Here is a 26,537-nt window from a genome sequence, read left to right as displayed (position 1 = left end):
CTGACTTCTGAGGTGACGTGTCCGAGGCATCCCCCGGGGCTCCGGCAGGACAGGACAGGACAGGACACGACAGGACAGGACAGGACAGGTCGAGGCCCCCAAGGGCAGCATGCGGTGGCGGCGGCTGGGCTGACCTCTGAGATGATTTCCCCATGTAGTCCACTTTTTTTTTGGGGGGGGGGGTTCCAGTCATCTGTGGATGGACACTTTGTTTCCACGTTTATCTATTGTGAGAGTGCTGTATGAGCACAGGTACACAAATATCTTTCTGACACTCTGTATCTGTTTGATTCTCTTCTTTCACGTCTTTTGGGTATATACCTAGCCATGGAATTGATGGATTAGTATGGTAGCTCTATTGCTTAGTTTTTGAGGTTCTTCCATACTGTTTTCCATAGTGACTGTACCAGTTTCCAATCCTACCAACAATGGGGAATTGTTCCTGTTTCTCCACATCCATGCCAACACTTGTTATTCTGGGTTTTTTGGTCTTTGTTTTGTTTTTGTATTTTGTTTGCTTGATAACGGGCATCCAAATGAGTGTGAAGTGCTGTCTCCTTGTGGTTTTGATTTGCATTTCAGTAATTATTAGTTATGTTGAGCCTCTTTTCATGCGCTTATCGCCATTTGTGTACTTTCTTTGGAGAAATGTCCATGCCAGTCCTTTGACAATTTTTTAATCAGATGACCTTTGCTGTAGTTGCAGTGGTGGTTGTGGTTGATTTGTGGGACCTCTTTATATGTTCAGCATTTTAATCTCTTATCAGAGAGATTGTTTGCAATCATTGTTATCAATTCCATGGATTGCCTGAACACTTTGTTGAGAATGTCCTTTGATGCCCAAATGTTTTAAATTTTGATGTTGTCCAATTCATCTATTTGTTTCCTTGCCTCCTGGGCCTTTGCAGATAAAATTGTCTGAACCCTAAGGTCATAAAAGTTTTCTCCTATGTTTTCTTATAGATGTTTTAAGGTGTGATCTTGCATTTTTTTAGTCTTTGATCATGTTGAATTGATCTTTGTGCTTGCTCTCAGGTAGTGATCTAATTGCTTTTTTCCTCCCATGAAAAAATAATTGTACCACCCTCATTTATTGAATGGCACACACTTCCCCACTATCAGCTATGCCATGTCTATCATATGTCAAGTTTCACTCTGTCCCTGATTCCGCCTCCCTATCCTGGTCCACCAGTCATTTCATTTATCCTGTGCCAAAAACCACAGCTTGGAGTAGAATGAAGACTCTAAGCCAGAACTGTCTAACTCTGAATCCTCAAATATTAGCTGATACTAGGATGCCTAAGATCCTTCGGTGAATTCCTCAGAGCCTCCACAAGAGGGTCTACCCTATGTATGAGAACCCTTAGCATCTGGACTCGTTTAACTTCCCTTTTATCCGCTCCATCCTGAGCTTCTTGCAGTTTCCTCAAGCACACCATTGCTGTTTCACCACTGGGCCTTTGAACAAGCTCAGTCAACTTCTCTGTCAAGTCTTGGTTGGCACTCCTTCCTTTGCCTGATACTGTGATTTGTGCTGCCTCTCTCCTCTCACTACACCGTAATCCAATCATCTGTGTGCTAATGAGACTGTACTATTGTGCCTCACCTTGATCATGCTGGAAACCTGTATGATTCGATGGAGCAGATTTGAAACTTACAATTCAAATTGGTTACTGTTTGCCCGCAAATAAAAACAACATTTCTGCAAGCTTTACTGCCCTTCGAAAGTATACATACCCATAGCTCATTTAATCATCTTAGTAACCCTCTGGAAGATGAATTAGTGTAAGGCCAGTTTATAATTTAAGAGGATGAGGATCAAAGAGCACAAATGTTTACCCAAGTTTGTAGAGCTTCACAGTAGAGCTAGGACCAGACCTTTGGTATTTTGCCCCACTGCTCTCCCCTGGCCCGCACCTGTGACAGTTTTGGGTTACTTTGCTGCTCTGGAAATAAACCTCATCTTCAGCTGTAAATCATGATCTCTAGCAGTGTTTGTGTCTTTGAAGAGTGTGACCGCAGATGTGGGAGTCCTTTAAAAAGTTGTCCGTTTCAATGTAAATTTCAAAACAAGTTACTTGAGGAAGGTACTATCTTTAACATTTTGGAATGCACCTAAACGTCATGAAATGATAAACCCATTGAAGAGTTCATGGACACCAGACCAGGTGAAAAGACAAAGGGGCTATCCTCGATAGAGCAAAGATCAGCAGTTCGGCAACCTGAAAGTAGTGTGCATCCAAATTTTTCAGGGACATTCTGATTCTTTATGGCTAGCACGAGGACAGGAATCTGGATTTGTAAGAAGCTACCACAAGGGATTTGGATAATTAATAAATACAATGTAACATAAGTGCTATGGCAGGCCGTGCATCTACCTAAGCATTCTACCCTTCATCCTTTCATCCTTGCTAACAGAACCTTGACCCCGTTATGTGTAGAGGTGAGCACGTGGCCCAGTCCAGCCCCTGGGCTGGCCATGATACGTGTCCCAGATGACACTGGTGGCATTCCTAGGAAAGCTTCATGAACTGGAAAGATGCAGCTGGCTTCCCCCTTTGATCTTTACCCTTTGTCCTGCCAGCGATATAGATACAATGCTTGTGACCTTGGAGACAAAAGCCACATTTAAGGACAGAGGGGCAAGAAAAGAGAAGATCCTGGCTCCTTGTGTAGCACCAGCCCTGAACAGTGTATTCCTACTGCATGTTAACCGGAATAAGTGAACCTCCTATGTGTCTAAGCCACTATTTGAAATGCAGTCAATTGCAATTCATAATGATAGAACAGTGCATACCTGAAATTTATTTTTACCCAACTTGCATCAGGTGTGGTACACTATTACTGTGACATTTAAACCCAAACATGTATAACTCCAAACTAGTTCGTTTATTTCTCCTTTAACGTTACCGGGAAAGTCAGTATGTCCTCATGGTGGGCATTATCCATACACTTCTACAGGGACCCAGGCTGTCAGAAAGTCTGCCACATCCAACATGTGACTTCCACGGGTGCCCTGGACGTGGCCTCCTTTGCAGTTTGCTAGAAGGGGAAAAGGGCACGGAGGTGTGCCAGGTACGGGGATTTTTTTTTTTTTTTTTTGAGTTAGGCCTGGCAGTGGCACACACCATTTCCACTGACACCTCATTGCCTACATCTCAGTCACACGGTCACATCTAACAGCAAGGAAAGCTGGGAAATGATGCCTACACAGGGGCCCAGGAAGACGAGGAGAGCCAGGACTTAGGTGGGGAGCTGGAAGCCCCCGCAATCTATGCCTTTCTAAAATTAATGTAAAACTTGACTGCATTGGGTTTTCTTAAAGGGAAACTCACAAAAATCCTAGAAGCATGAACTGAAAGTCCAGCATGAAATTAAACGAGGCCTTCCCACTTACAGACTGTGAGACAAAGTCCAGCATGAAATTAAACGAAGCCTTCCCACTTACAGACTGTGAGACTTTGAGCTAATTTCTTGACCTCCCTAAGCCTCAGTGACTTTCTTACTATCTTAAAGGCATAACAGCAGTATTGTTCTCATAGTATCTTGGATGAAATTAAGTGAAATAATGCATAAAAAATCTTATGGGCACTCAATAATATAAAGCAAGCACTCAAATATTGATAACAGCACAATAATATTAATGTTTATAATTACTTATACCACAATTGTGATTATATTATAATAATTTTTATATTGTCATTATTATGGCCACATTTTTAGCCACTGGTATACAATTTCCTGAACATCAAACATTGACTGCCTGGGTGGCTCAGTGGGTTAAGCGTCCGACTTCAGCTCAGGTCACCATCTCGCGGTCTGTGAGTTCAAGCCCCGCGTCGGGCTCTGGGCTGATGGCTCAGAGCCTGGAGCCTGCTTCGCGTTCTGTGCCTCCCTCTCTCTCTGCCCCTCCCCCGTTCATGCTCTCTCTTTTTGTCTCAAAAATAAATAAACGTTAAAAAAAAAAAAAAAAAAAAACATTGACTGCAAACTAGTGCCTGCTATATATTTCAGAGCCTAAAAAATGAATGTTTTGATCATCAAGATTAAATATAACATTAAAAAATTTGGGATGGGAAATATAATATATTTCAAGTATATGAATTATTTAGTGTGTGTCAAATGTCACAGGGCATTTTTATTCTTTTTATAAAAGTTTGTTTGTTTATTTTGAGAGACAGAGCACGAGCAGGGGAGGGGCAGAGAGACAGAGAGAGCGAGAGAGAGATTGAAGGAGGGAAACCCAAGCAGGCTCTGCACTGTCAGCATGAGCCCGATGCTGTGCTCAAACTCACGAACTGTGAGATCATCATCTGAGCCAAAATCAAGAGTCCAACACTTAACTGACTGAGCCACCCAGGTGCCCCTCTCGCACCTTCTTATTACCATTGCAAGTTCCTTCTTTTCAAATGAGCCCTCACATGATGGCGTTTCTCAAGACTTGATTTTACTCGGTTCTTTTCTCAATTTATACCCTTTCCCTAAATGTTTCCATATAGGTCCATGGTTTTGATTACCATTTACATCATAGTTTCTCAAAGTGTGGTGCGTGGGATCACCTATATCAAAATCACAGAAAGGAGAGTGTTAGAGTCCAGATTTCTTGGGTCTATCCAAGGCCTGCCCAATCAAATATGTGGGTGGGCACTGGGAATCTGCATTTTATTTTATTTTTATTTTTTTATGTTTATTTACTTTTGAGAGAGAGAGAGAGAGTGAGTGGGGGAGAGGCAGAGAGAGAGAAGGAGACACAGAATCTGAGGCAGGTTCCAGGCCCTGAACTGTCAGCACAGAGCCTGACGCGGGGCTCGAACCCACGAACTGTGAGATCATGACCTGAGCCAAAGTCAGACGCTTAAACTGACTGAGCCACCCAGGCGCCCCTGGGAGTCTGCATTTTAAATAAATTCTCCAGGTTGCTCTCAACCCCACTGAAGTTGGAACCACTGTTATTTGTCAAGGAGGACCTGACTGTCATTAACAATGGCAGCTCAACATCTCCATCTTGTGGCTTCCTAACACCATTGTCATTGTTTTGCAAATGCAGTCCATGGATGTTAGGAAACTATTAAAAATCTGAAAAACAGAAAAGAAATAGGAACAAAGGACATTAGTGGAGTATCTGCTCCACGAATAACCAAGATTGAGTTATAACATCTTTTGACTTTTCCAACACCAAACTTGAACTTATCTGTATTAAACTTTTAAGGGGAAGTCAAATTGATACATTTCAATTGTCATCCGAGTACATGAAAACACAGGTATTGGATGGCTGCTATCTATAGATCATTACACCACGTTTTGGTTTCATACAGTGATGCCAAGAGGATTTCATGAATTATCAAGTTATCCTTCTAGAGCTTAGTTAATAAGGAACATGCCACTTTCCAAAAATAATTTAATATGGGGCACTCTTAGTTAAATTCAGTTCTACTGTTAAGTCTTTCTTCTAATTATAAAAGCAATAAACATTCATGGTAAAATAATTTTTAGAAAATATAAAATTTATGAAGGAAATGAAATTCATACTTTATTCCACCACTCCGATATACCGTGCAATTCGAAATTGGGGGATACTATTTGCTTTTGTCCTTCTCCCTTCCCCTCTCTCCCTCTCTCTCTTCCCCTATACTCTTTCCATTTGACATTTCGCTTTTTTGTACCTGCCTTACTTTCCACAAGCTCTGTATTTTTTTTTCTGTTTTTAATCACACATTTTACTTCTTTCATCTAAGATTTGGAAGCAAAGCTTCAATATTTTATTCAGTCTGATCACACTTTCATACTGCCTACTTCAAGTAACAGGTTCATGCTAAGCCAATGATTTATGTTTTACTTGCAATTCTCTTCCTTATAATGCTCAGCATTTCACTGGCGCTTGTAAGCACACCAGTGTGTTGGGTGAGGGATGACTGATGATGACCATTCAATGGGGTAAGGATAGTCTCTTTAACAAGTGCCTCTGGGACAATGGTGCATCCATGTACAAATGAATGAAGTTGGACACTATAGTCACACCATACACAAAAAGCCTAAATATAACAGCTAAAATTTTTAAATTCTTAGAATAAAACAGAGGAGTAAACCTTCATGACCTTGGATTTCTTAAATATTAGACCAAAAGCAACAAACAAACAAAAAATAGGTAGGCTGGCCTTCATCAAAATGAAAATGTTTTTGCATTAAAAGACACTATCGACAGAAATGATATCCTACAAGATGGGAGGGAACATTGGCAAATTATATGTCTAGTGGGAGTCTAGTAACCAGAGTATATAAAGAACCCTTACAACTCCAACCAAATGACCAAACAAACAGCAAAAATGGGAAAGGGATCTGAATACATATTTCTCCAAGGAAGATATACAAATGGCCATCAGTCACATGATAATATGCTCAACATAATTAGTCATTAGGAATTGGAAATCAAAACCTAACAATAGCTGTTAACACCCACTAGGGTGTCTAAAACTAAGGTTCAGGAGGAAGGGAAAAATAACAAAATTGCTGTTGAGAATGTGGAGAAATTGGAAGCCTTATACACACACTGCTGGTGGGAATTTAAAGTGGCACAGCCACTGTTGAAAACAGCTTGGTGGTTCCTCAAAAGCTTAAACATATAATTAGCATATGATTCAGCAATTCTGCTCCTAGAGGTATATACCACCCTCCATTTAAAACAGGCATTCCAAAAACGCATGAGCATGTATGTTCATAGTAACACTATTCAAAACAGCCAAAAGTGGAAGCAACTCAATCCTCTATCAACAGGTGAATGGGTAAACATAAGGTGGAATATCCATAAAGCAGAATATTATGCAGACATTAAAAGGAACGTTGCAATGTAGATGAACCTTAAAATCATCATTCTACATGAAGTAAGCTAGACCACACTATGTGTGGTTCGACTCATATGAAATATTCAAAATAAGACAACCCATAAAGACAGAAAGTAGAGTTGTGGTTGCCAGGAGGTAGGGGCAGGTGGGAATGAGGTGTGGCTGGGTATAAGGTGGGTATAAGATTTCCTTTAGAACTTCTGAAAATGTTTTGTTAAGAAGATAGAGGTCATGATTTCACAACATTGAAAATTTACCTAATGCCATCGAATAGTATACTTTAAAATGTGACAATGGAATATTAACTGGCCATCAAAAAAAAGATGACACCTTGACGTTTGCAGTGACGTGGTTGGAGTTAGAATGTATTATGCTAAGCGAAATAAGTTAGTCAGAGAAAGACAAATACCATATGATTTTTCCACTAATATGTGGAATTTACAAAACAAAACAGATGAACATATGGGAAGGGAGGCAGAAGAGAAGAAAGGGAAACAAACCACAAGAGACTCTGAACGATAGAGAACAAACTGAGGGTTGATGGAGAGAGGTGGGTGGGAGATGGGCTAGATGGGTGATGGATATTAGGGAGGGCACTTGTTACGATGAGCACCGGGTGTTGTATGGAAGTGATGAATCACTGAATTCTACTTCTGAAACAAACATTGCCCTGTATATTAACTAACTAAAATATAAAAAAAAAAAAAAAAACCTAAACTAAAAATAAAACTAAAAAATAATAAATAAATAAATATATGAATTTCAATTCAATAAAATATTTTAAATTTTTAATGAAAAAGTAATGCTTTTTAAAACCAATGCTACAGTGTATGTTAACTAACTTGATTTAATTTTTCAAAAATAATGCTCTTGAGGCCACTTTAATAAAATATTCAAGTATTTTGAAAAAGACTAAGCAGTCTATTTTTTTTTCCCTTCTTTAAAATTTTTTAAGCGTTTCTTTATTTTTGAGTGTGAGACACAGGGGAGGGCAGAGAGAGAGGGAGACACAGAATCTGAAGCAGGCTCCAGGCTCTGAGCTGTCCGCACAGAGCCCGACATGGGGCTCAAACTCACCAACTGTGAGATCATGACCTGAGCCGAAATTGGATGCTTAACCGACTGAGCCACCCAGGCGCCCCTTAGCAGTCTATCTTAATGCATTCATTTAAAAATAATATTCAGCTCATTGTTGCTTACATGTAAATATGGTTTTTGAAAAAATTACTATATTTTTGAAAACAAACAAACAAAAGTACTAAAAGTATGGCATTGTTTTACATCTTTGCAAGTCTATTCAATACCTACCTGAATAGGAAAGGCCTCGATTTTCTTACCTGCCTCTTCACCTCTTACAGTCTGTTGTTTCAGTGGAAGGCAACCAAGAAATCCAGATTCACTGATACTGAGTAGGGAGAGGAAGACCTCACTGGCCCTCCAGCAGGTTCTCAGGGACCCCCCTCCCCACCAGGGTTCCAGAAGGACCACCGGGCACTGCTGACGTCCAGTGTTCTTTCATAAAGTTTAATCAACCCTTTGAGAGCAGAGACACTATGAGCTGATTTGACAAAAATGGACACTAGGGAACAGAGACCTTAGGGCACAATGTGAAAGTCACACAGCTGAGGAGAGGCAGAGCTGAGACTCAAGCCCACATCCGTCTTTCAGAAAGTATCTCTGATTTGAGAAGATCGACCATGAATGCACCCCACTATTTTCCCTCCCCCAAAACTACATAGGCTACACCGGGGGAGGGGGTGTCTTGATATCTCTCTCCCACTCCTCTACACTAAGAACATGTTGAAAGCCTTTATTTAGTTGGCACACTGTTATATAAAAGTCCAGCTTGCCCTTCTCTTGTGGATTGCATGCGGGATGGGAGGGCTTTGTCTTGCTTCAGAATCTGGGGTCCAGGGCTGTGCTGGGCCATCTGTGTCTGTGTCTGGATCCATCACCTTATGAGGGCTGATTTGGGGCATCACTCGCCAAATCAGCATTCAGTGACATCATGTTGGTGGCTTAAAGTCGGCCATAGTGGGAGTATTTACATCATGGAAGTAGGAAAACCCTGGAAATTGGAACTGCACTCTCCCTTCCCAAAGGCCTGTTTCCAGCACATCACTGCCCAAGACTGGCCACAGAAGAATCACCTAGAATTCATTAATAGGAGGAAAAGCTGCACCACAGGGCAGCTCTGTCCCCTAAAATAAATGACTATGAGAGAAGAAGTATGTGCTGTGTGCCCTGATGACAGGAGCCCTATCTCTGAGCATAGTATTCTTTGGCAGTGTGGTTGCAGCAGTACATGCTGAGCACAGATCCCAAATGTGAGAGGTTCATCTCCACCTCCCTAATGTCCTTGATCAAGGACATTTGTGGAAGTTGTCTCTCTTCTCAGGAACCACTGGTGTCCTGAAAACCCTGTCAATACACATTTGTCCAAGTGTTGACTCAGGGTCATTTGGTCCTGCTGCAACCTGAGTTTCTAGTTTGCCTTCCTCTGACGCCCAGGTCCTTTATCCTCACATGTTTTCTCCTCTTGGGTCATTTTAAATTGCGTGACAGTCCTTGGATCCCACCTACACAAATGCACCTGGCCTCATGTGTCCTGGAAGGTTGAAAGGAGGTCCTTAACAGGACTTGGATCCTAAGTGTGGGGCGTGTGTGTGTCTGTGTGTGTGTATGTGTGTGTAAAGCTGTTATCTTTCTACTTTATTTCCTCTCTAATCCATTTTGTGAAAACTCCCCTGCCCTCAATGCCTTTTCCATGAGAACATCGAGTACTGTCTCTAATATTTTATTCATTCATTCATTCATTCATTCATTGGATTGGTCAGGGTGTAACTGAGAGTGAAATCAACGCTCTGCATCTGAGGATGTATTAGTACTTCCTGGTTTCCATAGAAAGCTAACATCAGGGAGAACATTTTGATGATATTCTGGTTTCCATGACAACTGGGGTAAGCCATTCCTTCCTGGAGACAGAAACATTTAACAAGGATATTTACAGACTGGAGAGATGGAGTAACTGTAGAAACATCGAGACTAGTCGGTGTCTGCTATCAATGTGAGTTGTGTGTGTGTGTGTGTGTGTGTGTGTGTGTGCATTGCCAGCGTGTGGTCTTTAGTTGGACATTGAGAGCTCTAATCTCTCCTGTTTTATAAGAGAGGATGGCAGCTCCTCTTGTGAAGGGCTAGGGTGATTGAATAACCTGTCATACCTCAGTCCCGTTTTACTGTCCTAAGGTGACACCACTGCACGAGGGAATTGTTACCTGAGTACTTGAAAGCAGAGGTCCCCAAGTATTTCTCATCATGTGCCTCTGCTTAACGATTGTCCCATGAACCCTTAAGATGTAAGTTTACTCATTTACACCTACTTATAGTAAAATTATTGTGTGCATAAAATGAGAGAAAATTTGAAGTCAGTAAATGAGGGAAATGGGTAGGGTTGGGAGATCTAATGTTACTTTGTGTAACCTAGAGGATAATATTGTGAGTATTATCACACAATGAGTAGCTCATACACACACACAAACTAAGAAGCATGTCTAAAAGACAAAGTGTGAGCCCAAGCTCTGAGGTCTCCTCCTCAGATCATGGCTTCTCAGAAGCACCATATCTTCCCTTGGTTTTTCTAGAACTACAAGTGCCCACTCTTCCTATCATGGCACTCTTGTCTCATTGCTCCCTTTTTGACTTTTTTTTTTTTTCCTTTTTGGTCTCCAAAGAATTCTATCAAGCTGTCTCTAATTAAAATAATAAGAGAATATTGCTTAATAGTCATGTTTGTTTTTCCCTCTTTGTTTTTAAGGCCCTTCCTTTCCCTTTGGTTTCTAGAACTTTTACTATGATGAGCCTAGACCTGTTTGTATGTGTGTCTTCGTGTGTGTGTGTGATGGAATGTATTATGCTTGCAGTTTGGCACATCAAATATACCACCTGATATCGTTCTTTATTTTGGAAGATTGTTCCTTCACACATTCAGCAGTCCTTTGCTCTCTTCTTGGACTGCAATACAGTATCTCTTATGTGGTTAAAAATATACATTTTAATAATAATTTTTCCTTTGACCAATGTAAAGTACACCTCAAAGACATTTCAAATATATTCTCATCGTTTTCTATGCTAACGGCATGGTACAGTTTTGGTTGTCTTCTTTTTGTTCACTTATACCAGTATTTCACTTCATATCTCCTTAGAGTCCTTATAAAGTAAGGTTTTTGGTACCTATGTACACACAAATGTGTCCTCCCTGTAATATTTTAAAACATGATTTGAAAAGTGATATAGGGGAGCCTGGGTAGCTCAGTTGGTTAAGCGTCCGATTCTTGATCTCAGCTCAGGTCTCAGGGTCGATGAGTTCAAGCCCTGTGTTGGGCTCTACACTGGGGGTGAAAACTACTTTAAAAAAAAAAAAAGGGGCGCCTGGGTGGCGCAGTCGGTTAAGCGTCCGACTTCAGCCAGGTCACGATCTCGCAGTCCGTGAGTTCGAGCCCCGCGTCAGGCTCTGGGCTGATGGCTCAGAGCCTGGAGCCTGTTTCCGATTCTGTGTCTCCCTCTCTCTCTGCCCCTCCCCCGTTCATGCTCTGTCTCTCTCTGTCCCAAAAATAAATAAACGTTGAAAAAAAAAAAAAAAAAAAAAAAAAAAAAGGAAAGAAAAGTGATGTCTACCCTCACCACCCACTTCCATCCTTTTTCCTCTTCTGTTTTCGGTGGAACCATGCCATGACATTTCTGTTTGCCATTCTAGACTTTTCTCTTTCATTTACATGTCTTTTGTGTCCTAAGATAAAGTATATACCATTGTTATCCATGTGAATATGTGCTTTATGTAAAGCATATTATTTGTACTTAATTGGTCTCTAGTTCGATTTTTTTTGTCCGAATTTTCTTCCTGTGTCAATACATGAAGGTGTGCATCAGTCTTTGTGTTGGATACATCACATGCCCTTGTCAGATTAGATTATAGGTTTGTTAGTCTTTCCCCATGGGTATCAAGGACCTGGCATATGTCCAGTGTCGTTGTGACAAATTACGATGCAATGACTTATCATATGAACGAGGGCACATTTTTCTCCTTGTGCACAACACAGGGCAATCGATAGGTTCTGAAATATACACCTCATCAACTTGCCTAGATACTAGTAATTATGGAGGCTGCCCTTGACTTTTTTTTTTTAACCCTAATGCCATGCATGATTTCATTGGTGTTATAGAGGGTAGTGGAGGTTTCCTTGTGGCAGGTAATAGGGACCCGAGGGGTTAACAGAACACCCTTGGAAGAAAGTTAGCCTACTGGAAGGAAGAAACCACCTGAGTTTGCTAGAGGAATAGGAGAGAAGTCTCTTTAGTCTTAAAACAAGGCCCTGAGGGAAACCCTGAACTTTGTATAGTTCTTTGCTCAAGTGCTCTTGCTTCTCCTTCTGTGAGTAGATAGCTCTTGAAGATGTGTGTCTGCAAGACTAGGCGCTGTTGGTCCTTCTTTGTTAATGAAAAATTGGGAGGCAGACCTCAGCGATTTGAAGGTGTATGTCTATTTAGTGTCATAGCTGATCATTTGTAGGTGAGAAACAAGCCTAATTTTTTTCACTTCTTTGAGACGACTGAGGGCAGTTCATGATTTTTCAGTTTGTAACATTTGCCATTTAAATGTTTGTACAAAAATGGCTCACGTTTCCAAGTAGGCATGACCTCTATGAATTTATGAAACTAGTGAACAACATAAGGGAAAGGTTTCAAGATCCCACTCAGTTGTCCTACAAATAGAATTCAAACCCAATGAAAGCTTAACAACTCTTGCATGTGAAAGTTCATGCTGAATTCATCTGGCACTGGAAAGGTGCAAAAATAGGCAAGAATGTATTTTCTTTTATAACTGAAATGACATAAAATGTGCCTTTATAATAAAAAAGGGGAACTGCCAACTCATCCATTTAAGGAAATACATATTTGGGGGACAGTTTAAACTCACAAAACCTACAGCTTGAAAGAAGCTCCAACAAATAGGCAGTAATTGTAGGGATGGGGCATTGGGGTAAATATGAGAGAATTCCTGCATCTGGGGAGTGGGATGGGGGCAGTCATAGCAAGGAAAGTGCCCTCATTTTGAGACAACACCTCCAGAGGGTTGTTTTCTTTTCCTTTTTCTTTGGAAGTGAAGTGATTACAGCCCTCCCTGGGGAAAGGAGTTAAAGAATAAAGCTTCCAAAACAATTCTAAAACTCATGGCCGTTGATTGGATAAATAAATACTGCCATCAGGCTCTTTCATTCCATAACCAAAGAGCAAATGGAATAGAACAAAAGGTATACCAGGACTTAAAAATTGAAGCTGGTCCATCTGAAGGCTCTACTTCTTGATGGTCTGGAATTGACTGTGAAGTTATAGATTGTGGAGTTGCTATTTATACCATTCCACTTCTGTCTTATTCTATGTGATTTTACTGGGCAAGCACGTTTGATAGATCATAGTAAACTAAAATTCTGGATGCATTTTCATATTCAAGGTCTCTGAGGATTGGGGGTCACTTGGAAAGTTACTTTCGTGTCATTCAAGATTCTAATTTTTTTAATTTTTTTAATTTTTGTTTATTTTTGAGAGAGAGAGAGAGAGAGAGAGAGAGAGAGAGAGAGAGAGAACAGAGAGAGACAAGAGTGCGAGCAGGGGAGGAACAAAGAGAGAGGGAGACACAGAATCCAAAGCAGGCTCCAGGCTCCGAGCTGTCAGCACAGAGCCCGATGCAGGGCTCGAACTCATGAATTGTGAGATCATGACCTGAGCTGAAGTTGGACGCCTAATTGACTGAGCCACCCAGACACCCCAAGAGTCTATTTTAATTCATTGCCCCTGGTGTGCAAAAAGAGGATCAACACTTAAATATTATTATCTCTTTCTATCATGTCTGTCTATGCACCCACCTGTATACATCTTTAGAGGGAAAGAAGAGAGCTGAGTTTCTGTTAGTATGAAAAAGAAAAAGAAAACCCTCTGCAAGATTAGGTACCGACCCTTCATGGAAGATATTTGGACAATGGGCCAAAGCATATGGTGAGAAGGCCACTTAGGATTTAATATTTTCATTTTACACCCTTCCCTTCTGATTGCCTCTCTCAAAGATGCATTGCTTTAGTAATTGGAAAAACAACCGTAATTGCTGTTTTGGTTGTCTGGTGAAAGTTACTCCATCGAAGTGTTTCATACTTTTATAATAGATATACACAAATGTGCATATGAGAGAGTATTCAAATAGGTGGTATGGGTTTTGTTCTAAGCTTATTTATTCATTTTGAGAGAGAGGGAGGGAGGGAGAGAGAGAGAGAGAGAGAGAGCGCACAAACAGTGGAAGGGCAGAGAGAGAGGGAGAGAGAACCCCAAGCAGGCTCTGCACAGTCAGCACAGAGCCTGATGCAGGGCTTGAACTCACGAACCGTGAGATCATAACCTGAGCCAAGGTCAGATGCTTACCTGAATGAGCCACCCAGGTGCCCCGGTGGTACGGTTTTTAAAACCCTTTTTAGTATCTTATATAAAATATGTACAAATACTGGGGCGCCTGGGTGGCGCAGTCGGTTAAGCGTCCGACTTCAGCCAGGTCACGATCTCGCAGTCCGTGAGTTCGAGCCCCGTGTCGGGCTCTGGGCTGATGGCTCAGAGCCTGGAGCCTGTTTCCGATTCTGTGTCTCCCTCTCTCTCTGCCCCTCCCCCGTTCATGCTCTGTCTCTCTCTGTCCCAAAAATAAATAAACGCTGAAAAAAAAATTTAAATATGTACAAATAGAGTCTGTGGACTCACATATTTGCAGTTAGCATTCCTCCTAGGTGATCAGATTACTGATGCTTAACATTTTTTCTACTTTATAATTGTAAACAGCATTTTAGATTTTCCACGTGTATTTTCATTTTTTTTTTAAATACGAAATTTATTGTCAAATTGGTTTCCATACAACACCCAGTGCTCATCCCAACAGGTGCCCTCCTCAATACCCATCACCCGCCCTCCCCTCCCTGCCACCCCTCATCAACCTTCAGTTTGTTCTCAGTTTTTAAGAGTCTCTTATGTTTTGGCTCCCTCCCTCTCTAACTTTGTTTGCTTATTTGTTTGTTTGTTTGTTGTTTTTCTCCCACGTGTATTTTCAAAATAAGGAGCTGAAAACAACATTTACACTGGAAGCAGAAACATTTGCTTGCATGTGTAGAGCAGAAAGCATGGATTATATGCATCAATATCAGGCATCTTGGGTCACTAACATCGTTGCTCTGAGTGTGTGTACATATCTGTGAGTGTATTGCGTAAGTGTGTGTATGTGTGTCTTGGGGGTCGGTAGCTATCTGGTTGGGGCTGAGGTGACTCAGGCCCTCCTGTTTTGTGTGACAGGCTGGCAGGTCCTGCTGCAGGGAGATTGCAGTGGCTGAGTCACCTGTTTTTCCTTCTCCCTTTTGTTCTGTGTCCTCACGTGACACTTGTGTTCTGAGAGCCAGTACGCTGAGTTCTCTAAAGCAGAGGACACAATACCTGCATGATCGTACAGTCTGGCAAGAAAAAGTGTGTGCGGACTATGCCCCAAGTATGTATAGTTAGTCATACATTTCATATTATATCTATGAGTATGTGTGAAGAAAGTTGTGCATACACACATTTCTTAGGGAAATAATATTTTGTATTATGAAACGTATCATTTGAAACTGATAATGGATGAGCTAAAATCTATAAATGAATTACTATACATATTTGTACAGTGTATACAGAAAAGCGGAACCCATGAACAGGGAATTTCTGGGGGGGAGGGATTGAGAGAACAATTGCATTTTCTGCATTACACACATCTGAGTGTTTGAAATGTATTTAAATAAAGTTTTTAAATGTCAGGGGAAAACCACATTGTAAAGAGACTCACAAAAGTTATGTGAAAAATCAGCATTCACATGAAACAGTGATCAAATATGCTCTTGAGTGAAGAAATATAGTCCTAGGTAATATGCACACAGGCATGTGTATATGGATGCATAGGAAATGTGTGAGAAGCCCATACACCATCATATTGAGAGTAAGCATCTATAATGTATTGCCTCCTGTATATATCTCTCTACACGTTTTATGTTCTCCACTAATGCATTTAGCGTTACTTCAGAAACACCAAAAACACACTTACTTTATAGACTCTGTTTTTGTTACACACACACACAGACACAAGCCACTACTATCATTAAATCTGTGTGTCCAAGACAGACAAAGGCTGTACTGAAAGTATGAAAGCAGTACTTCCCACTGTTCTGAAATAGGAGGACTAGGATAAACTAAGTAGCTTCACGTGGAGATGTATTTGAAATGCAAAAGAAGGAAGAAAATAGACATGTCTACATTATAAGTGAGATTTAACTAACATTTCTGTTTCAGAATGGCCTGCACTCCAGAGCTGGGGAAGGGAAAATGATGAATCCATCCCCGTTTCATTGGCTTAACTTCCCGTCTGCTTTTCTGATTTTCTAGATTGACGTTAGAGGTGCATACGTCCTGGGTATCTATCTACATTTGACGTCATTTGATCCCTGGAAGGACAGCGCACCTCAGAAGCACACAGCAGAATAAAGGGTCTGCTGGACACGCAGTTGGAATCAACAGATGCAGCTCACAGAACCACACCTCCCAGGATTTACGTGGCATTCAGTAAGACGTTCCCATTTTACTAAACATCCCATTTGCAGTCATCTCATGTTGAATCTGGAGTGTGGTTTACTTTGCTCCTCACTCTACAGCCACTTCTTTACACAAATTAAGTGCTTGGTGTGGGGAGGGTGGGGTGGGGGGAAGCCTTTTAAACCACCATAGAGAAATGAAAAAGTGCAGGTCACAGCCAATGGCCCACGCCTGCAGCAACTCTTATGAAGATGGTACCAGTAACCACCATGATGATCTTTGTGAACCTCTGGATTCTAGGCTCGTGCTCTTGAACACAACATTATGCTGACATTCAGTGTCTGTAGGCTGGAGATCACCCCTGGCTTCCCTGGGTACACAGGGTGGCACCAGCACCCCAGAAAATAAAAACTGTAACATTCCCCCAGAATGAACCCGGGGGAGCACAAAAGGCACAGGATGTCCAATACCACAGGTGAGATCTAGAAAATGACACCCACCTCCCCACACAGATGCTCTTTAATATGCAGTCATAACAAGCAGGGCAAGAAGTTGGGTTTGGCAAGTTATAAAACTCCTCTGGTATCTTCTGTATTTTTCCCTGATACTTGCCGTGTATTTTAGCCCCCCCCCCCACCCCGTCTGATACACACTCTATTTCTTTGCTTTACCTCTTATCAATTCTCATTGACCAACATTGTTCTAATTTCACACAAAAGGAGTATTTTTTCTAATACTTTTCTTCTTTTCCTTTTCCACATTCCAGTACTCTCCAATATAGTCCGTTCAAAACACAGGCTCCAGCGACCCTGGGAGATTCAGGTGAAGAAAGACAGGCCACGTAAGGTGTAAACCCTTTGTGGTCCTAGGCCAAAAGGTGTGGTGAAGAACATTGCTTTAGGGAACACCTGCCACGGCCAGACCCTTCAACCTCTATTAATTCCGTCTTGACAGGAAACTCAAATCATAATGGCTGCTGAGTATATCCTATGCAATTGGAAAGGCCACATTTGGCCAGCAAAGGCTTTGTCCAGATCTGGGATCTCACCAAAATATATGAGGAAAAGACCACTTTCTCTAGAAGTTCAAATACTCTCAGTAGGTAAAAAAATTAAAGTGAAAAGAACAGACATAAAGCTCCTAAATGAGTCTCAAATTGAATCCTTGCTAGTGGCCCAGTCAAAGGCCAGTGTTCCACCAGGACAGAAAGTGGCCTACAGAAATGCTCTTAAAGTGGCACTGGAGATCCTGAATAAGAGAGCAAATTTTGGTCCAGCAAGAGCATCAGATGGTCTAGAGACCACTACACCATCTCAAAGGAGACCACAAATGCAAGCTCGTAAAAAGTACCGGAAGCCTAAAGGTACCTTACTGAGGAGTCTTAGGAAAAGAAAAAACCTCAAATCGCTGCTGGTGTGTTCACAGAATAAAAACGCCCCAGACAGTGGCCCATCACAGGCGCACACAACCATCACGCATACACTAAGGGAAAGGCGAGCAAAGTCCTCGCGAAGCTGCAGCATGTGCTCAAAGTTCCCATCACTTTCGGAAGATGATCATAAGACAGGAGGCCGACCACACACACACACAACGGTCACGCGTACTCTAAGGGAAAGGCGAGCAAAGTCCTCGCGAAGCTGCAGCATGTGCTCAAAGTTCCCATCACTTTCGGAAGATGATCATAAGACAGGAGGCCGACCACACACACACACAACGGTCACGCGCACTCTAAGGGAAAGGCGAGCAAAGTCCTCGCGAAGCTGCAGCGTGTGCTCAAAGTTCCCATCACTTTCAGAAGATGATCATAAGACAGGAGGCCGACCACACACACACACAACGGTCACGCGCACTCTAAGGGAAAGGCGAGCAAAGTCCTCGCGAAGCTGCAGCGTGTGCTCAAAGTTCCCATCACTTTCAGAAGATGATCATAAGACAGGAGGCCGACCACACACACACACAACGGTCACGCGTACTCTAAAGGAAAGGCGAGCAAAGTCCTCGCGAAGCGGCAGTGTGTCCTCAAAGCTCCCATCACTTTCAGAAGATGATCATAAGACAGGAGGGAAAGGAAATAGGGACACATCAAGAGGTATGTCTTTGCATCGCACAGTCAAAGAGAAGGGTACAAGTGCTAAAGATGGAGGCGTCCTTCCACCTTTGTCACCAAGCTTCAACCTCACTTTGCCCAAAGCTCACAAAGAAGAGGCACATGACACCTACCCAAGGACCCTGGCTGTCTCCTGTGAAAGCTCTGCCTTCTCGGGGAATGTTGAGGACCATGGAGAGGTTGCCTGGAAGCCAGGCTTGGAAGGTGCAGCAGCATCCTCCAGTGCCCCTAAACAGAGGCGGTGTTATTCACTCGGTCTGGCAAATAGAAAAAGGAAGCTGCAGGTGACAGAGTTTGAGAAAGGGCTGCAAGAACTTCAACCTTCAGTCAACTCAAAGGCTATTAACCCCACCACCACTATTAAAAAGAATGCCAACAAAGAAATGGGACAAGTGGCAAGCATGGATTTTCCACAAGAGCCTTGTCCCATTGAAGGAGGAATGATGGTCTGGTTCAAATTTCAGAATCACCCATTTTGGCCTGCAGTAGTAAAGAGTGTCAGCCAAACAGAGCAGACTGCAAGGGTGCTTTTGGTTGAGGCAAACATGCACTGTGAAATGAGTGGCATTCGAGTTCCTCTTCGAAGATTAAAGCACCTGGATTGTAAAGAGAAAGAAAAACTAATAAAGAGAGCCAGGAAATTGTACGAGCAAAGTGTGAACTGGTGCTTCTCCCTGATTGCCCACTACAGAGAAAGGCTCAGGCGAGGTTCTTTTGCAGGCAGTTTCCTGGACTATTATGCTGCTGACATCAGTTACCCAATTAGGAAAGCCATCCAAGACAGGGATCTGGAGATTGATTTCCCAAAGGTGAATTATGCCGACCTGGAAGATTTTGAGGAGGAGACCTCCCTGGACGGGAAGAGGCCCTGCAAGAAAATTCTCCCTGACCGGATGAAGGCTGCTCGGGACCGAGCCAACCAGAAGCTAGTGGACTTCATTGTGAAAACAAAGGGGGCCGATCACCATCTTCTGGACATTGTCCAAGGCAGGAAACAGTCCAGGTGGCTGGTATCATTTAGGAATTCGAGCAGGTACGTGATCTGCGTTGAAACATACCTGGAGGACGAAGACCAGTTGGATGTGGTGGTAAGACATTTACACGAAATCTACAAACAAATAGACAAGAAAACGCTGAATCTGGTAAGGGATGACAAAGTGAGTTTTGTTCTGGAAGTTCTTCTGCCAGAAGCAATCATTTGTTCAATTGCTGCACTTGATGGATTGGATTACAAGGAGGCAGAAAAAAAGTACCTACAGGGGCCACCTGTGCATTACCGGGAAAAAGAGCTATTTGATAAAAATATCCTAAAGAAAATAAGAAAGAGATAAGCAACAAGGAGCAAGACTAGTTAACTCCCCCTGTACCCACACTTTAGCAGGAAGACCTCTCATCACCCTGTCTGTATGAAATGTGTGATCGTTCCACTCTCTATGGCATGTAAATATGTTCTGGAAATTTGAGACCTTGGGAATACGCTGGATTCATTTTGGATCCATCTCTAGCACTTGTGGGTAGCACAGTCATCATCTTTTCTAGTACCCAAATGCCTCACAAATTAATTTGTTAAAATATTGCAAACAGTTGTGCTTCCCTCTACTTGCTTGGATGTGTAACTGTCCAGATGTTTTCCTAACATGGCTTTTAACCGTACTTCATATTTTAATATAGCACACACACATTATTTTATTACATGAAAGAGCACTGGTATCAAACATTAAGCAACGATCATTTTTAAAATCCAAGATAGACTCTTACAGAAACAATCTGCAATCTCTCATTCCTTTTGTGACACCTGAGTATAAATGATTGGGTTCCTTCTTAAGATAATTCCTGAATTTTTTCTGCCACGCTTGTTTGTTTGGGAAAAATAGCCCTGAGAGCTGAAACCAATGACAGAGATGTTTTCTATATATTATCACTACCTTCAAATGGTTCTTGCAAAAGCAGTCTGGAATCCAAAGTTAATGGATCATTTGCACGTAGTCCACACGTGGGTGAATGAAATCTCAACGTGCAGTAAACATTTTGCCAGCCTGTGAAAGATTGTTAAAACTCTACATTTCCCTGAGATTCCACTTACGGAAGTAGCTCTTGTTCAATGGCTGAATGGTTTCCTTAAAACAGACAGGCTCCTGGCTGTCTTCTTAACTGACTGGATCCTTTGCGTATACTGCTTTATCCCCATGTGGATGACAACTAGACTAATCGTACACACCGTTTACCTATTTTAGACCTAGGAGTCCAGGCTCACTGCTAAGAGCCTGTCTGATTGGCACAAATTGTAGGAAAGCTCGCATTTTGCTCTGGACCTGTGTGCCCTAAAATGCAGTCGTTTGTCTGAAGCTAAGCAAGCTTTCTCTTTTGACTTATTCATTGACTAGCCCTGACAGGTTCCAACTGTTATGCAGGCTGGAAAGTCATTCCAGGCTGCTTGAGCAATAGATGGACCGGGATCTGGGAACTTGGAAATGGGCTACAGAAAAGTATCCGTTTGGCTAAATATGGCTGTTGTCAGAATACAATGAGACATATGTAACTAAAAGATAAATTCTGAAGCCCGTGAATTGTTATCCTACTTGAAACGAGAGTTTTTTCAGACAAAAAATGTTGGGAAAGCTAGTTTACTTTTAAAACTTGTTGTGAAAATAAACACTAAAGGTTTAATATACACCTGAGTGCATTTTTATTCTCAGAGAGAGTCAACTGTCACTCACAGGCCCATGTTATGTGTCCACATGGCCGTGTGATTTGTGTGTGTGTAAAATTTTCAAGAGCTAGCTGTTTTGATTCACGATAAAACCACTGTATCTTTCACCTTGAACTTTTGCTTCATCATATTTATATAGATAGATGAATAGATGATAGATAGATAGACACATAATATTTTGGAATTTTAGTAATTTAGTTGTCACCTTTATGGTTCATTATAAATTTTCTTCTAATCCTAAATATTCACTTTTGTACTTGTTTTCATAATTTTAGAAGAGAACCTTCCAAATGGTGTAAGCTTCAGGCCCAACAGAACCTTTTGGGACTCTGCCTGAGAGTCACCAATGACTCCTGAGGCATTCTGCATGAGCTCGTCCACATGACGTTCTCATGGTCCTGGAAAGTACTTGGAAACACACCATCTCCACACTCTGTGTGGACCTTGTGCACTGGAACAACACACGTTAGTTCCTCTATAAACATCATGTCGCTGAGTCAAATGTGTCACTCAACTTCAGCTTTCTCATATAGCCATATTTGGCTCTACATTCTAATATTTTCTTCACTACCTCATTCATTCATTCATTCATTCATTCATTCACTGAGCTGTCCATTGATTCATAGCATTGTGAGTCAGTAGAGTAAGATGTGGTTTAAGACCGCTCTGAGGATAAATTTCAGGTGCCACAGAAAGAAGATTGGCATCATGGAATGATGACCTATAAGTGAAACCAGAACCCCAGATTTTCCCATACTTGTGAGATCGTGGGTGTCTCTTGGTTGGGGATGACGGGAAAGGACCTGGTCCCTCCTGGGGTGTCATTGATGCCAGAGGCAGTCACTGAAGAAGAAAGACATGCCTAGGACATACATCTATTCTCCTCCAGGATCACATTTGGGGTATGCAGCTGGATTGGGGGCTGGCTGTGTAGACTGTGAGATACCTTACAGCTTGAACAGTTGTAGTTGTTAAGGTGGCTCTAAGATTGCCCTAAACTGGTTCTCTATCATGGGTGTGTGTGTCTGACGGGATAGCCCAATCTGTCACCCACCCTAATCTACTGGATTAAGGAGACCTCCTCTCCTCTAGTCATAAGGCAGATGGTGGAATATCAGGTCCTGATCCTAACTGTTGGTTGGCAGAGCTGCATGGAGATGGCATGCACAGAATTTACAGGTTTCCATATTTATGTATGAATCTGACAAAGAAAAAGTGGAACCCCGAGACACGCTATAGTGACCAGCAGGAGAACACTGAATACCCAGAATCCTCCTGAAACCTCACCTGGGCATTATCAACTCCCTAATGTTTGCTACTGGAGAGAAGCTGCCTCACTCCTGGAGAGCCTGCAAAGACCTCATCTAGGGCAGCTGCCTGAACAGATGTTGCTTCTCTTATTCAACATTAATCTCTGCTAACTTTCATTGCTATCGGACTAATAACAAGGGCAGGTAAGACTAGGTAAGATCACAGCACAGGAAAACAAAATAAAGTTTTGTTTGGATGGGAAATGCCTTACATTCAGAAAAACTGTAGGACGTGGCTCATGTCTACTTGCATGAAGTGAGATAATATATGTGCCAATGGATTTTGAGAATATTGAGCCTGCAAGTCAGGGGACAGAATATAAGTCAATATGGGGGAGAACCTAATAACGTGGGAGCACAGAGATGTGACTCAGGGTTTGATGTCCTTAAAGGGGCCAACCCAGCAGCCTAATATGCATGTTATATAAGCTTGGACAACAACAGTCTACAGTAAATGGCATGGAAATATTGGAAAATTGAGGAATTGGCGAGAAGGTCCAGGGCGGAAGGTTTTTAGCTGTGATTTGTAACGTGAGATCAGATGTCCTACCTCCAGCCTCTGTTTCTTTGGAGGGCAGAGAAGTCACTGCTCAAATAAGGAACGTGCTGGTGAAGTGGCACTGGCATCTTCGAGAAACTCAGTGCTGACTCTCCTCTGCAGACCATTGTTGGAAGCAAGCAATGCTGGCATGGAATTGGCAATCAATGGAGAAGACAAGATTCTCAAAAGGCAGGGTCCTTTGGGGCGCCTGGGTGGCGCAGTCGGTTAAGCGTCCGACTTCAGCCAGGTCACGATCTCGCGGTCCGTGAGTTCGAGCCCCGCGTCAGGCTCTGGGCTGATGGCTCGGAGCCTGGAGCCTGTTTCCGATTCTGTGTCTCCCTCTCTCTCTGCCCCTCCCCCATTCATGCTCTGTCTCTCTCTGTCCCAAAAATAAATAAACGTTGAAAAAAAAAAAAAAAGGCAGGGTCCCGATGGTGGCACAAAACTATCATGGACAGGGTGAGCATCATTACCCTACTGGGCAGCAAGGCCAAGGTGGGGGTCAGTCTCATCTGACTGACCAGAATTTGTGGCAATGTTATAGACAGTAGTGTTCCAGGATCTAGATGTGTGTACAGCTAGCTGAGTTGTTATTTGCTTTTTATAAGGAAAACAAAAAATAAACAAAATGAGAGCTGGCAAGCAGAAAGCTGATGTTAGCAGCTGTAGTGGAAAACTGTAGTCTCCCACCAAGTATCCAGGTCTAAGTCATCCCCCAGGCCCAGACAGAGCCCTCTGAGTGAAGTGGTGGAAAAACCCAGCCAAGCCTTTCCTAAAAAACCCTTATCTATTTTACCAAGGTAATTGTGCACTGTGGTAAGGAGGATACCTGCATTAAAAAAAAAAAAAAGAATATTGAATATGAATTCTCTGCTTATAAAGGGACTTATGAAGTCTAGGCAATAGTGGACTTCTGTCTCATTTCTCTCTGACAGGACATCCAACGGTTCTGTGGGTCCACCCAGGGTTTTTTTTTTTTTTTTCCTCCAGACTCTCAGTATATAGTTGGCAATAATGTGCTTGGTAGGTGACAGAATCTTCATATTAGCACAAGTGACATTATATGGAAAGGCACACATGGAAGCCTACAAAGCTGCTATCTCCCTACCATATAAGAAAATAAAAGAAATACTAATTTTGTACTAAGAAAAGTGAGAAGACTCAGATTACTCACAAGCAAAAGAAAAAAAAAAAGTAACTATGTGCATTGGTGGATAGGTTAACCAGCTTAAATGTAGTGATTATTTTAATGTGTAAGTATATTAAATCATCAAGTTGTATACCTTATATGTATACAACTTTTGTAAATTAAATCTCGATAAACCTTGGGAAAAACAAGAAAAAAAAAGACATAAAATTGGGAACATTACTATCAGCCTTACAGAGATTAAAAAAAAAAAAAAGATTATAAGTGAATTCTATGAAAGATGGCACCAAATTTAAATAAGTTACATGAAATGGACAATTTCCTGGAAACACAACTGGCAAAACTGACTGATGAAGAAATAGAAATTCTCAATACACCTATGAAAAAGTAAAGAAATTGAATCTATTATCAAAAACCTCAGAACAAAGAAAAGCTCAGGACCTGGTGGCCTCACTGGTGAATTCTACCAAATGCTAAAGAAGGACTACAAATCCTTGTCAAACGCTTCCCAAAGAATAGAAGAGAGGGAGGAAGCTTCCTAACTCATTTTATGAGGCCAACATTACCCTGATAGCAACGTGAGACTAGGACACCACAAGAAAAGTGCAGACCAATATCCTTTAACAATATAAGTGCAAAAACACCAAAAAATATACTAGCAGACAAAACAGCAGTTTCCTTAATTAGAAGAATTTTAATTAAAAGGATTATACATCATCGTAAAGTGGGATTTATCCCAGGAATGTAAAGGGTGGTTCAACATATGAAAAACAATATAACACACCACACTAATAAAATGAAGGGAACAAACCACATGATTATCACAAAATGATGCAGGAAATGCATGTGACAAAATCCAATACTCTTTCATGGTAAAAAGCACTCAGAAAACTAGAATTAGAAGGGAATTTCCCTGGGGCACCTGGGTTGAGCTCAGTCAGTTGAGCATCCGACTTCGGCTCAGGTCATGATCTCACAGTTTGTGAGTTCGAGCCCCGCATTGGGCTCACTACTGTCAGCGCAGAGCCTGCTTTGGATCCTCTGTCCTCTCTTTCTCTGACGCTCCCCTGCTCACGCTCTCTCCCTCAAAAATAAATAAACATTTAAAAAATTAAAAATAAGGGAATTTCCCCAACTTGAAAATGGGCATTTATGAAAAGCCCACAGCTAATATCACACTCCATGGTAAAAGAATGAAAGTGTCCCCCTAAGACCACAAACAAGACAAAATGTTCACTCCTGCCACTTCTATTTAACACTGTACTGAAAGTTTTAGCCGGAGCGATTGGGAAAGGAAAAGAAATAAAAGGCATCAAATGTGGAAAGGAAGAAATAAACCTAAGGGCACCTGGGTGGCTCAGTCGGTTAAGCATCTGACTTTGGCTCAGGTCATGATCTCACGGTTTGTGGGTTTGAGCCCCACATCAGGCTCTGTGCTGACAACTCAGAGCCTGGAGCCTGTTTCGGATTCTGTCTGCCCCTCCCCCTGCTCTCTCTCTCTTTCTCTCTCTCTCTCAAAAATAAAATAAAACATTAAATTTTTTAATAAAATAAAAGAATAAATAAACCTAACTCTATTTGCAGATCACAGAATCTTATCTATTTAAAAATCCTAAGAAATCTATTACAAAAGTTCCAGAATACAAAATCAGTACACAAAATCCAGTTGTGTGTCCATATACTTGCAATGAACAGTCTAAAGAGGAAACTAAGAGAATAATTCCATTTCCATTTACAATAGCATTAAAAAGAATAAAATACTTGGGAGTAAAGTTAGTTGAGGAGATGCAAGACTTGTATGCTGAAAACAACAAGACATTGTTGAAAGAAGTTAAAGAGAACCTAAATAAATGAAAAGACACCCTAGGTTCATGGGCAGGAAGATGTAATATTGTTAAGATGGCAACACTCTCCAAATTCGTCTGCAGTGTCAGTGTGATCCCTATCAAAATCCCAATGCCCTATTTGTAGAAATGGAGATGTGATCCTCAAATTCATATAGAATTGTAAGGGACTCCAACACCAAAACAAACTTGAAAACAAAAAACTGAGTACAAAGTTATGGTAATTAAGACAGCGTGGACATTTGGGCTCTTTCCATAATTTGGCTATTGTGGATAGCACTGCTATAAACATTGGGGTCCATGTGCCCCCTTCGAATCAGCATTTTTATATCTTTTGGATGAATACTTAGTAGTGGAATTTCTGGGTCATAGGGTAGTTCTACTTTTAATTTTTTGAGGAACC

The 26,537-nt window shown here is 41.7% G+C and overlaps 1 protein-coding gene across 2 annotated transcripts; it reads left to right on the top strand.

The window, feature by feature from the left end:
* The first annotated feature begins 16,017 nt into the window (after nt 1–16,017).
* LOC123595407 (PWWP domain-containing DNA repair factor 3B-like) lies at nt 16,018–21,406 on the top strand. 2 transcript variants are annotated; one of them, XM_045473155.1, is made up of 2 exons: nt 16,018–16,505; nt 17,242–21,406. In XM_045473155.1, exon 2 carries the CDS (start codon nt 17,445–17,447, stop codon nt 19,911–19,913), a length of 2,469 nt encoding a protein of 822 aa, XP_045329111.1. In that variant the 5' UTR covers nt 16,018–16,505; nt 17,242–17,444; the 3' UTR covers nt 19,914–21,406. The 2 variants fall into 2 exon arrangements, with proteins under 2 accessions (XP_045329111.1, XP_045329112.1); XM_045473156.1 differs by lacking the exon at nt 16,018–16,505 and adding an exon at nt 16,639–16,950.
* The last annotated feature ends 5,131 nt before the right edge of the window (nt 21,407–26,537 follow it).

The sequence above is a fragment of the Leopardus geoffroyi genome, chromosome X (genome assembly GCF_018350155.1).
Source record: "Leopardus geoffroyi isolate Oge1 chromosome X, O.geoffroyi_Oge1_pat1.0, whole genome shotgun sequence".
Lineage (NCBI taxonomy): Eukaryota > Metazoa > Chordata > Mammalia > Carnivora > Felidae > Leopardus > Leopardus geoffroyi.
This window is presented reverse-complemented; position numbering and strand designations above follow the sequence as displayed.